This window comes from Tupaia chinensis, unplaced genomic scaffold (genome assembly GCF_000334495.1).
Source record: "Tupaia chinensis unplaced genomic scaffold, TupChi_1.0 Scaffold000159_1, whole genome shotgun sequence".
In the NCBI taxonomy this organism is placed as follows: Eukaryota; Metazoa; Chordata; class Mammalia; order Scandentia; family Tupaiidae; genus Tupaia; species Tupaia belangeri.
The window spans coordinates 5,450,425-5,462,299 of record NW_006159630.1 but is presented as its reverse complement, the minus strand read 5'-3'; the positions used below and the strand labels follow the sequence as shown (position 1 = coordinate 5,462,299).

General features: G+C 57.2%; 1 protein-coding gene across 2 annotated transcripts in view; it reads left to right on the top strand.

The window, feature by feature from the left end:
* Window positions 1–2,371: 2,371 nt before the first annotated feature.
* Window positions 2,372–11,875, top strand: part of PRCD (photoreceptor disc component) — a 16,237-nt gene continuing 6,733 nt past the window's right edge. The window contains exons 1-4 of one of the 2 annotated variants that reach the window (XM_006145745.3): window positions 2,372–3,013; window positions 3,296–3,373; window positions 6,324–6,400; window positions 6,749–6,840. In XM_006145745.3, coding sequence (XP_006145807.1) covers window positions 2,940–3,013; window positions 3,296–3,373; window positions 6,324–6,345 — 174 coding nt within the window. In that variant the 5' untranslated portion in view covers window positions 2,372–2,939 and the 3' untranslated portion in view covers window positions 6,346–6,400; window positions 6,749–6,840. Of the gene's footprint in view, window positions 3,014–3,295; window positions 3,374–6,323; window positions 6,405–6,748; window positions 6,841–11,875 lie in introns of both variants that reach the window. The other variant, XM_006145744.3, reaches the window with a different exon arrangement.

The following is an 11,875-nucleotide window of genomic DNA, read 5'->3' as shown; positions in this document are numbered from 1 at the left end:
GGCGGTCACGCGGCGCAAAGAGCGCGGGCCCCGCAGGAGTGCGCCCTGGCGCGCGCGAGTCTGGGGGCACCGTGTTCCGGCGCCCGCTGAGTGCGGGGAGTGCGCACCCTTCACGCGGCGGGGAACCGACTCAAAGTCAAACACTCTAGGCGTTTGGGCGACGCCGCCCGCACACTCGAGGGAGCGAACACGGGTCCCTTGGGCGGCCGCAGCGGGCAGAGCTGAGCTACTGGCCTCTCCGCAGCCAGCTGTTGGGGGCCGGGCGCCACTCCCAGAGCTCCGGACCCCCAGGCGCGGGAGTGCTCAGAGCTGGGGTGCCTCCACCTCCCGCTGTCCTATCGGAGCCTGAGCACACCTCCACCTTGGGCTCCAGAAGCCTGCGCCCCCTGTCCTGCGGCCGCACTCCCTCCCTGTTGGTGCCCACGCACGCACGGCTCTAAGTCCCCGGGTGGCTTATTAATGACACAGGCAGGCAGGCAAGAACCAGGCGCTGCCCTGAATTCCGGCCTCGGCCTCGGGGTGGTGTGGCAGAGGAAGTCTGAAAGGAGAGGGTAGGACAGGGAGGTTGTGGAGTCAAGGAGTCCTGAGGAAGGCCCAGGCCGTAGGGCTGTCCCGGCCCTACCCAGGTCTCCACTCTCTGTCCAGGTGGCCCCTGCTCAGGAAGGCAGGGTGACATTGAGCCACAGGGAGCAGAGGTGCCCGCCCTGCCAGCAGCTGCTCAGTCCTGGGGAAGGTCAGGTCCCACTTCTGACTCCCAGACAGGGCCTGCGGTTTCTGAAGCAGATGTCGCAGAACTTGTGGGGTGGTCTGGCTCTCCCCAAGGCTCCCTATTGACCCTTGTCCTGCTGGAGGCTTGCCAGCCCTCGTCTCACTGACGGAGCACTGCTAGCGCAGGCTCTCCTCTTCAGCTTCGGTTCATGTTTTTATTTTGAAAATCCTGTTTCAAGGCAGAGAGCCAACGGAAGCAGTGAGAATCTGCCCAGGCAGCCCCAGCCTGGCCCTGCTTAGGGCTCAGGTGCCCCATGAATCCCTGGGGCAGAAGGCCTCTGGTACTGTCTGTCTCCACCTCAGCAGAGGGAAGGAAAATGCCCCCTGGCTCTGTGGGAGGGCAGGGAGGAGAGCGGCTAGGTTCAGGTTCTGGTGTTTATTTTGCTGGAGGGTGGTGTGCTGGCCAGAGATAGACAGGGAGGGAGGGAAAGCATCCCCCAGTGGGACGCGCTCACACTGCAATCCCCTCTCCATATGGAGGTGTGCACGCGCACACACCTACCGTGTTTTATAGCCACTGAGGCCGAGATTCAAACCATGTGGGGTTCAACTCCCTTAACCTCTGGACCGCCATCCCTGGCTCCATGCTCCACTCCCTGGAGATTTTCCACAGGTGTGGCCTAAGAGGTTGCCCTGGGATGTGGAAAGAAGGTAGGAGAAATCTTATTTGTGTTTATTTTCATGTCATCTTTTACAAATCGTATGTATGTCTCCTGGTGAAGGCAAGCATTTGGACAGTAGCCCAGGATCTCAATTATAAGTGGATGCATGTATCTATTTTGTGAATGCACGTTTAACTTGTGCCTTTGACTGAAGAGGCTGTGTAAGCAGAGGAGTTTGGACAGGATCGTGCAGAGCCCTTGCTCTGAGCCTCTCTTCTTTCTTTTCAGTTTGCCATAGGACGTGTGCACTCCCAGAGAGGCAGAAAGAGAGGGAAAGTGAGCAAGCACCCCCTAGCAGAAAGAGAGGGAAAGTGAGCAAGCACCCCTAGAGGAATGGCCACACCACAATTTCTTCTCCTCTATCTGCCTCTCAGGATTTGGGGCACACACACACAAACCTGGCATATTTCTCAAGCTGCCAGGTCCAGGCCTTGAACCACCCAGTTGGCCATGTGGGATCCAGAGCCTTAACCACCACACCCTGCTGGCCCCAAAACTCTTGTCTTTCTGATTTAGTCTTTTTTTTTTTTTTTTTTTGTTGAGAGAGATATTTTTTTTAAAGAATGATTTTATTTAACTTTTTTTTTTTTAATTTAATTGGATCAGAGAGGGAGAGAGTAAGAGAGGAGAGAAAGCAAGCCGGCCGCCAGGTCTGGGACTAGAACCATGGACAGCCATGTGGGAGTCCAGCACCCCCAACCACCATGCCACCTGCTGGCCCCTGGAGAAGGATTTTCTATAGGGTGTGTGCACTCGCGGCAGAGGGAAATAAAGAGGCAGAAAGTGTGGCAATCCCTTCTCCTCCATTCTCCTCTTGGGGCTTGGGGCATGCTTGCACAGCTCCCGGTGTGTTTTAAGCCACCAGGTCCAGGACTCGAGTCCCCTTCAACTACATGGGAGTCCAGCGACATAGCCATTACACCATCTACTGGTCCCCTGATTTAGTCATCTAATCTTCTCCCCTTTCCTCTTCCTCTCCTGATGCCTCTGCGGTGACCTGACTGCTCAAGTGCCATTTCACTGCCTGTTACAGGGAGGTGCTGCCTGCTTCTGTCCGAGGGCCCCTTCTTCCTGGAGCATCTGCAAATTCAGATGCCCCAGCTCCTCTTTGACGATTTTCCTGCTGCTGCAACACCCACAGTGCCCTGTGGGTGCCTTTAATGGCTCTGAAGTCACTCTACTACAGTTGTTAACTTGACAGTGCCTCTACCTAGACCATCAGCCCCCTGAGGACAGGGCTCGGCTAGCAGCAGACCTACTTTCCTGGGGTTCTCAGGTCATTTACCCCACCCCTGGAGGGGAGAGCCACTGGGTCCAGTGAGGTTAATCAGTCCTCACAAGGTCGGAGCTGCTGACTCCACTAATCAGCTTGGGCCTCCTAATCCATCCCCAGCAGGAACTTCAGGACAGGTGGCAGTGGCTCCAGAGAGCTGGCCGGGGTCATCTTGGCCCCTGGCCTGTGGCTTTCTTCTGCAGACTCACTCTGGGAGGGGATGGGGCAGCTGAGCCATGTGCACCACGTTCTTCCTGCTCAGCACCTTGGCCATGCTCTGGCGCCGCCGATTTGCCAATCGGGTCCAACCGTGAGGAACTGGCTGGGCTGGGCTGTGGCGGGGTGGTGGAGGGACTACTGGGCTGGGCTTCAGCCCTGCTGCAGGTGGGGGAGAGGCAGAGGGGGGCGCTGCCTGGATCTCCAGGGAGGTTGCCCGGTGTTTGCAGGAACCCTAGAGAGGTGCACTCTCCAGACTTCGTGGAACTCAAAAGCAGCAGGTCACAGACTCATCTAGGTTGACTAGGTGGTGCGGGGAGCAGAGGAGGGAGCTGGCACTGCCCACAGCCCTTCTGCCTGCTCTTCCCTCCCCCAGAGAGCCCAGTGGAGCCGAGGGGGCGGATGGGGCAGCTGTGGGGAGCAGCCTGGACACAGACCTCCAATCCCCAGGCAGGTAAGGCAGGAGAGCGCGTTTGGGGAGGCGGGTGCTGCTGAGGCAGCTTTTGCTGTGTGCGCCTGGGGATGTCCCAGAGTGTGTGTGTGCACGCACGCGCGCACGTGCACACACCCCAAAAGCTACTGTGCCTTGTTTCTCAAGTGTGGGGGACCCCTAGGAGTATGTTCTGTTGGAAGTCTCAGGGGAGGAAGAGGAAGGGGAGTCAGAGAGGGACGGGCAGAGCAGCTCAGTACCGCCTAGCCTTCCTGGCCCTCCTCCTCCCCCAGCCTTGGGCTCCACTGCCTGAACCTCCACCAGGATTCGCTGCCCAGTGGCCAATAGAAGGCGCAGGAGGAGCATGACATCATCAGCACTGAGTGCAATTGGCTGGGCAGCCCCTGCGGGCAGGACGCTATCTCCAGTGGCCAAAAAGTTAACTCTTCCCTAGGCCACAGCCAAGTGGCCTTGGGGCGGGGGCGGGTGCAGTTGTGCGAACTTCCAGACCGTCCTTCCTTGGACACCCCATGCCATTTAATGACAGGGGCCCTGATGCCCGCCAAAACACTGGAAAGAATCAGCTAACATGCATGCGGTGTCCATGTTCCTAGGACCCACCTAGTGTGGGAGACCTTTTAGGAGTGTCGCTCTCTCACTCCTAGTGAAACCAAGAGCCAAGAGTCTGTGATGGGCTGGCTCTGCGGCCTGGTGGTTAAGGCACAGGATTCCACATGCCTACCCTGTGGTTCAAATCTCAAACCTAGAGGCTTGAAAAACATTCTGTGTGTGCCCCAAATCCCAACAGGATGGAGAAATGGAGAAGGGATTGCAAGGGGACCATGCTCTGGGAAAGTGCTTTCTCCTCCTCCCTCTCTTCCTCTGCCGCTCTCTGGCAAGTGCGTGTGTCCTCTGACAAAATTAAAAAGAAATGCTCCCGGACCAGCAGGTGGTGTGGTGGTTAAAGGCACTGGATTCCCACGTGGCCAACCACAGTTCAAGTCCCAGACCTGGTGGCTTGCTTTCTCACTTTCCCTTTCTCTCTGCCTCTCTCTGATCAAATTGAAAAAAATAATAATAACAAATGGAATTAAATAAATCTTAAAGAAAAAGAAAAAAGAAACGATCCCGTGGTGCCCTAGGGCTCCAGGGTGCAGGAGGGTATCTCACACCCAGTGTGCTCAGACGGCTAGTACGAACAGCATTCATGCCTGCTGTCCACCCTGCCCCATGTCTCTGTGGGTGGGCAACCTGCCCGCAGTGTGTGCCTTCGAAATGTGGATACCGGCAACCCTGAGAACTGAAGTTTTTCTCTAAGTATCTGGTCATGTTAGTCCTGGGACTCCCTGATTCTGATGGTTGGAAGGCCCATCAGAAATTCCTGGGCATAAATAAGAAACAAAGCTTTGCTGTGACACCCTGCCTTGACTCCCTGAGCTGGCAGAGATCCCCGCATTAGCGCCTGTGTGATGGTATTAACTGAACGGGCTGGCAGAAAAGCAACCTTCTCCAGGCCTTACCCAGAAGAAGCACCGAGGGCTGACTGGTCCTCATGACTGAGTCTGGGTCTTGCGTATTTCTATGTAAAACTGGGGTTGATAACAGAGCAGTTGTGAGGTTGTTGGGAGGGCACAGCAACGGCTCAATAAACGCCGGATTTTCTCGTGTGTGTGTGTGTGTGTGTGTGTGTGTGTTAATAGCTGACCAGTGCTTTCTCCTTCCCTGAAGTTTCACATCCCTTGGAAACCTCAATAGCTGTAGAGGGCTGGCAGGATGTATGGCTTTTTCCTTGTTGTTGTTTGCTTGTTTGTTTAGAGTCACTCACTCACTGGGGACAGAGAGAGAGACAGAGACAATGAGAGGGAAAGTAAGAAATCCCCCCCGGGAGTGGGGTCATGACACAATCCCTTCTCCTCCATTCACTTCCCTGGCAACCAGAGTGATATTTTAAAAAGATTTATTTATTTTTAATTTTATGTATTATTATTATTCAATTTTGACCGGAGAGAGACAGACAGAGAGAAAGGGAGAGTGAGAGAGCAAGCTGCCAGGTATGGGACATGAACCATGGTCTGCTACATGGGAGTCCAGCATCTCAACCACTACACCACCAGCCGGCCCGCCCAGAGTGATTTTTAAGCCACTAGGTCCAGGACTCGAACTGTGTTCGGCCATGTGGGAGTCCAGTGCTGTGACTGCGGTGCCATCTCCTGGTCCCTGTTTGTTTGTTTAATTTGCTATAGGGTGCATGTGCTCACTGAAGAGAGACAGAGAGAAAGAGAGAGAAGGAAAGAAGGTGAGAAAGCAACCCCCAAGGGGGATGGCCATGCCACAGTCCCTACTTTCACTCTCCTCATGGGATTTGGGTACGTAGGCACGAGTGCCCAGAGTGTTTCTCAAGCCAGCAGGTCCCGGATTCAGACCACACAGCAGGCTGTGTGGGACCGCAGCACACCGGCTGGCCTAGGATGTGTGTTTCTATCTCTTGTTAATGGCTGAAGATACTGAGAGATAGGGAGGTTTGCATGCCTTCAAGATCATCCATCTAATTTGTGGCTAATGAGGCACCATTAGGCCCTGACTTTAGACAGTCCAGCTCTTCTAGATGAAGTGGGCCTGGACCTCCTGGCAGGAGAAGAAAGGCCAAATCTGGAGACCATCTGGCCAGGCCTGGCCTGTGACTTAGCCAGAAGGAAGCAATTGCCTATTAACTGCTTGGGACCCAGTTAACTGGAAAAATTGGTCTGACGTGGAGGAAACACCTGCTGCTGATGGCTGCCTGGGACAGCGGCTTGGGGGTGGCAGTCAGGGCAAAATTCCTGCTAATTCCAGTCATAAATTCCAACCGGTTTCTGACATGCTCCTGCCTTCTGATATTGGGGTGAATTGCTAGGTGTGGGGGAGGAGGAAGAGAAGAGCCAGAAACATGGGAAGGTCCCCTCTAACCCTCTGACTCCAGTGCTTGCCTGTTTAGGGAGAGAGAGCCGCTGAAGTAAGCCCTCGCTGCTGCAGGCCAGGCTCAGCCCCAGGGACTGCGATCAGCTGGCCCAGGCAGGTAGGCCCTGAGCCCTGGGGGGTAGAGGGCAGGGCTGGGACCGGGGAAGGAGGGCTGTACAAGGGCTGGCCCTGTGGGAGCACAGCAGGCAGCCTGCAGCTCTGGAGGGCAGCAAGAGGAGGTGGGCTCCCCCATTAGCTCCCGAGCTCAGTGCTGAGCCTGTTATGTTCCAGGTCACAGAACGAGAGTTAGTGTGAAGAGAACCAGGGAGAGGGTGAGATGGTGGTCATGCTGGGGGCTGGAGGACAGTGCTAGAGGACTGCTGAGGGACAGGGGCAGGTGATCATTTGGAATGTCCACTCTGATGAGAGGAAACCCTGATCTGTTCTGGGTTTCTCTTTCAGCTCAAGTCCTGGCTTGTCCCCCAGCCCAAGAGACCCCTGTGTGGGCAGAAGCCGCAGCCTGAAGGAGGGTGGGAAGAAGCAGCTCTGAGCAGGTAGGCTCCCCCTCACGGCCTTTCATTTCCCCAGGCTGGGGCTGGCAGGCAGAGCCGAGGTGCTCTATGTTCTAGGCTGGGCCCCCTTCCCTCTGAGTGAGTCTCTTCTGAAGAACCACTGAGCCCAGGAAAGTCCAGAGAAGGCAACTGGCTGGGGCCAACAGTGAATTTTTGGGGCATCCCGGAAGCCCAGGCGAGAGGCATACATGAGGATGAGGAGACCAGAACCAAGACACAGCGGAGGCTCACGTTTACTGACTGTGACTTCCTCCCATTCATTCTGATCTAACCCTCGCAATAACCCATGGAGACGGTGAATCGTTACCCGCAGTTATAACAAGGGAGCATGGGAGGTTAAACAGCCCACCCAACATCAGCTCTCAGGGAAGTGGGCTCCCGCCGAGGCTGCAGAGCCTGTGCTCAGCCACCGAGGCTGCGGCCTCCCGAGAGACTCAACATGGCTCCTGGCTGCTTGGTGGGGAGGGGTTCCGCTGGCCTGGCTGCCTATGTCTGTCAGCCCGGGAGCTGTCCTATGCAGCCTGGGTTTGTGATCCAGGCCGCGCGAGGGTCAGTCTGCCAGGCAGCATTCACTTCTGGTGGCATTCACCTCTCTCCAGTCCCCAGAGCTCACCCTGTCACTGGCTGCTCTGCTGAAATGATCAATAAGAAATGCTGGTTGATCTGAGACATGTATGCTTGCAGCTGGATCGGAGTGAGCGACTGCTCGTCTTCTGCATGTGCTTTCCGGGTGCGTGCGTGTGCGTGTGCGCGTGCACGCGTGTGTGTTCCAAATGGGCAGTAGCGTGTGGGAAGGGGAAAAGCGTGACATTGTTTTTGCCAGTGTGCCGACTGCTCAGCCCCTCGCTGCCTCCTCTGCCCCCAGCTGCTCTGCCATTTCTCTCTTTACAATCCCGCCCGATCCTGAGCAGAGATAAAAGCTGATTTCCGCTTCTGCTCCGGAGATCCAGGCGCAGACCCTGCAGGCAGCTGCTCCGAGGTCACACAGCCATTAATCTTCAAAAGCCCCCCTCCCCCCTGCACACACATCTCACATCTCTCCCCCCACCCAGCCCTCCTCTGGGGCCCAGCAGCGCATCTGCCTGGCTGGCCCCTGCCCTTGACTTCCAAGCAGTTCTCCAGACAGCAGCACTGCAGCTGCAGCCTCACATCTGAAGGGTGGGAAGGAAGAGGGTGAGAGGGAACCCACTCTGCAGCAGGGAGGAGGCCGCTTCCTGCTGGGAAGGGCTGCTGAGACTGCAGGAGCCTGGCTGGGTTCGTGCAAAGGCGGTTCTGTGGGAGCCTCTCAAAGTAGGGCAAGGAGGAGGCAGGGGGAAGGTCGACTGGGGAAGGCGCCTGTCAGAGCCAGAGCGCCCACCTGACCCAGGCCATGCGACCATGACCACCTGTCTCAGCTCCTGCCAGCCTGTCTTTATCCTGGGAGGCCTCAGCCAGGCCGGTGACAGGCCTGTCAGGCCGAGGGCCAGAGGGCACTGTTCCAGGCCCCATCTGTGTTCCCCGATCTTACCTTTTCATCCATCCTCTCTCTAGTTGCCACTCCCCTGTCACCTCATGCTTGCCTCAGCTCTGCCTTTTCCAAGTTGCCTATCTCCTCCAGCGGGTCGGAGGAATTGTCAGACCAAGGTCACGGAGCTGCGCCGGAGCTGGCTCGCGGCCCAGGCACACTCGCGCACGGCAACAGCCCTTTGCAGCTCTGTTCTGAGGACCCGTGCCGGATCCAGCGGCTCCTCCAGGGATCCGTTCTAGATGAAGATGGGGAAAGAGAGGAAGGGGCTGCTGGCGGTGGGGGAGGAGGGGATGCCTGGGCTAGGAGGTTGCGGAGCGGGTGGAGGGCTGGCAGCCGGGGCGCCATGTGGGCTGCGGGGAGGGGCTCTCCCCCCAGGGAGCAGGCTAGCTTTGGTGGGAGCAGATTGTGTTTACACCTTCCCCGCACACCCAGCCCACGCTCGCCTCTTATTCCCAGGGCCTCTCCCACCCTGGGCTCCCTGAGCAGCTCCTGCTGCAGACGGGGCGGAGAACTCCCCTGCAGGAGCCTCTGGACCAGCTGCCCCGTCCTCAGCCTGCTAGCTCCTGTCACGGGGCTGGTGTGCAGCCCGTGGCCAGGGTAGACTTTTACGTGGAGAAGTCACTTAAATCCCGGCTGTGACACTGTCCCTACAGAGACTGAGTTCTTTACCCTCCCATTTCCTCAGAAAGAGTGGCACCCAGAAATGGGAGAAGTGTTTGGGGCTTGGTAGAGGGTGTTGTGGACAACTAAAGACAGGGCTGGGTCACATGCTGTCTGTGGTGCAGGCTACCATGAAATGACTGCATGGAGCCCAAGAGCCAGGGGCCGGAGCTGACACCTGGTCTGTGATCTTTTTTTTTGGAGAGATTTTTGCTATAGGGCACGTGCACTCGCCAGACAGACAGAGAGAGACATAGAGACAGAGAGTGAGAAAACACCCCCCCAGGGTGGATGGTCACATCGCAATCCCTTCTCCTCCATTCTCCTCTCAGGATCTTGGGTACACACGCACATGAGCCCGGCGTGAGTTTTAAGCCACCAAGTCCGGAACGCGAACCACAGTCGACAACGTGGGAATCCAGCGACATAGCCATTACGCTAACTGCTGGTTCCCTGGTTTGGGATCTTGACTCGCACCACTCCCCACCTCTGTGGCTGTGGTCATTCCTGACCCTCTCTGACCTGTTCCTCACCTGCAGGACGGAGAGAGCAGTACTGTCCCAGAGTCACTGCGAGGGCTGCTAGCCCGTGAGTGGGACGCGCTCGCTGAGTGGCGGTGTGAGTGCTCCGAACGTGTGGCTAGTGGGATTACTTGTGAATTGTCAGCTACCAAAGGGTCAGTTAGACCTGTGCATCCATGGTCCTTCCTGTCCTGTCTCTCCACAGACACACGGCTGGGTAGTTCTGAAACCAGCTGGAGGAGAGCAGAGGGTGGGCCTGCTGGGGTGGGAGGCCCCCAGTAAGTGTGCTAGAGAAGCCGTCCTTGCCTCTCTTCCCAGAACTCTGTCTCCACCTCCGGGGGGGTCACTGGACACCCCCCAGCTCACCAACCGGCTCTGCTTCCAGAACGAATCTCAGCTCCTCAGACCAGAGGCAGCTGCCTGATGTTTGCTTCCTCTTCCGCATGCTAATCTCTGCTGGCAGGAGCCTGAGTGACAGGGGAAGGCTGCTCCAGACTGCAGGGTGGCCGAGGGCAGCCGCCCTCTGTGGAGGGCCGGGCGGTGCTGCCGTCTGCTCCTGTACTGAGACTCAGGGTTGCTGCCAGTTTCTCCGGGAGGTTGGAACCTGACCAGAGAACTAACGAGGTGGTGGGAGCGAGAGGAGGGAGAGGAGCAAGGGAAGTAGCCATGGCAGCTGCTGCTCAGTGCCACCCTGGTGCCACCCCAGTGCCACTCTGGGGCAGATACAACCTCGGGGGAAAGCACCCATCCCAAATGTGTGGTTGTGTGCAGGACAGTCCTGGGCAAGGGAACGTAGCAGGGACCCTGCTCCAAGCCCAGATGAGCAAGGCTTGATGCCCGACCTGAGGCCGGACAGGGTGTGAGAACAGCAACGCCACTGACCCTGCTGACTCCCAGGGCCTCTCTGCAGGGGCCTCAAAATCAGCCAGAAGCCCAAGGCCTTGAACTAGAGGAAAGCTATGCTTCTCTGTAAGCCTTAGAAGAAACAGGCTGAGTGTACACGGAGGCTCACGTTAGCGATATAATGATATTAGTAATGACTAACATGTATCAGATGCTTATTACACGCGCTTGGCACCGTGCCAGGTGCTTCGTTTGTAAGGGTGTCTCATTTATGAAGCAGGAACTGTTATCCTCATTTATCCAGGAAGGGAAGTGAAGTTCTCAGAACTTGCTCAAGGTCACTCCCAGCTAGCCGCAGTCTGCAAAGGTGGATGCAGAGAGAAACTAAGTCTGGGGGGTGCCCTGTGGAAATTCCAGGTGTGACCTGTCCACAAGGGTGCCAGACATGGAGCTGCCACCCACTGGGCCGTTCCTTGTCAGGGGGGCAGGCGTTTGCCAGGGTGGTCAAGGCTGCTCCCCCTTCAGGAACTCCTCTTTCGAGGACAGACCAGGCCCTGGGCCCTGACAGCTAGTCTGTCCCTGCCTGCTGGCCAGGGGGTGAGAGGACTGCCTCTCTAGGGACTGTCAGCCCGCCTCAGGGAGGAAGCGGAGGGCCTGGCAGGAATGACAGTGCAGCCGTCACTCACAGCCATTGTCACTGCCACTCTGCTGCCTCTGTCAACCCGGGCAGGACCCTGGGGAGAGCTGAGGACGGCAGCCAGCATACCAGCGGGAGAGGAGGGAGCGAGGAGGAGGGCTGATTTAGCTTGTTTGTTTCTGCAGAGGGAGGGCGTGGGGCGTGGAGACTGAGCAAAGGGCTTCAAGAGGGACCAGCTCATGGGCTCACTTCTGTCCCAAGTCCCGGTACCTAAGGACCAGGACTACAGGCCCTCTCTGTGGGGTCCAGGTGCCCCTAGTGGGGATTAGGACTGGATGGTGGCTGAGAACATCAGAGCAATGACAAGAGAGTTGCTGGCAGAATCTGAGCCTATGAGCCAGAGTGGAAGGGGCCAGTCCTGTCCCTGTATGAGACACACACACACACACACACACACACGCCATGGCATTCAGGGACAGAAGCCATTTGAACCGAGCAGTAAAAGAAAGTAACGTGATCGTTTGGTGGTTTATTTAACAAACAAGGACTGGGAGCCCATGACTACAAACGCTGTTAGGTGCTGGAAGCCATGGGCACTGAGACGGCCTGCCCTGCTGGTTAGGACCATGCACGGATCCGGCCCAGGAAGCCCAGTAATCCAGCGTGGCCCTGCCCGCTTGCGTGACCTTTCATTAGCTGGGCCTCAGCTTCCCCAGTCCGTAAACACGTGTGGAACCCAGGTGGAGGGTGCTGAGGATACAAAGGGCTAGTGAGAGACGGCCTCTGGAAAAGAGCTGCCTAGGACGGTGGAGGAGGCGGACCCGGCGCTCTCCCCGATCAGCAGCGACT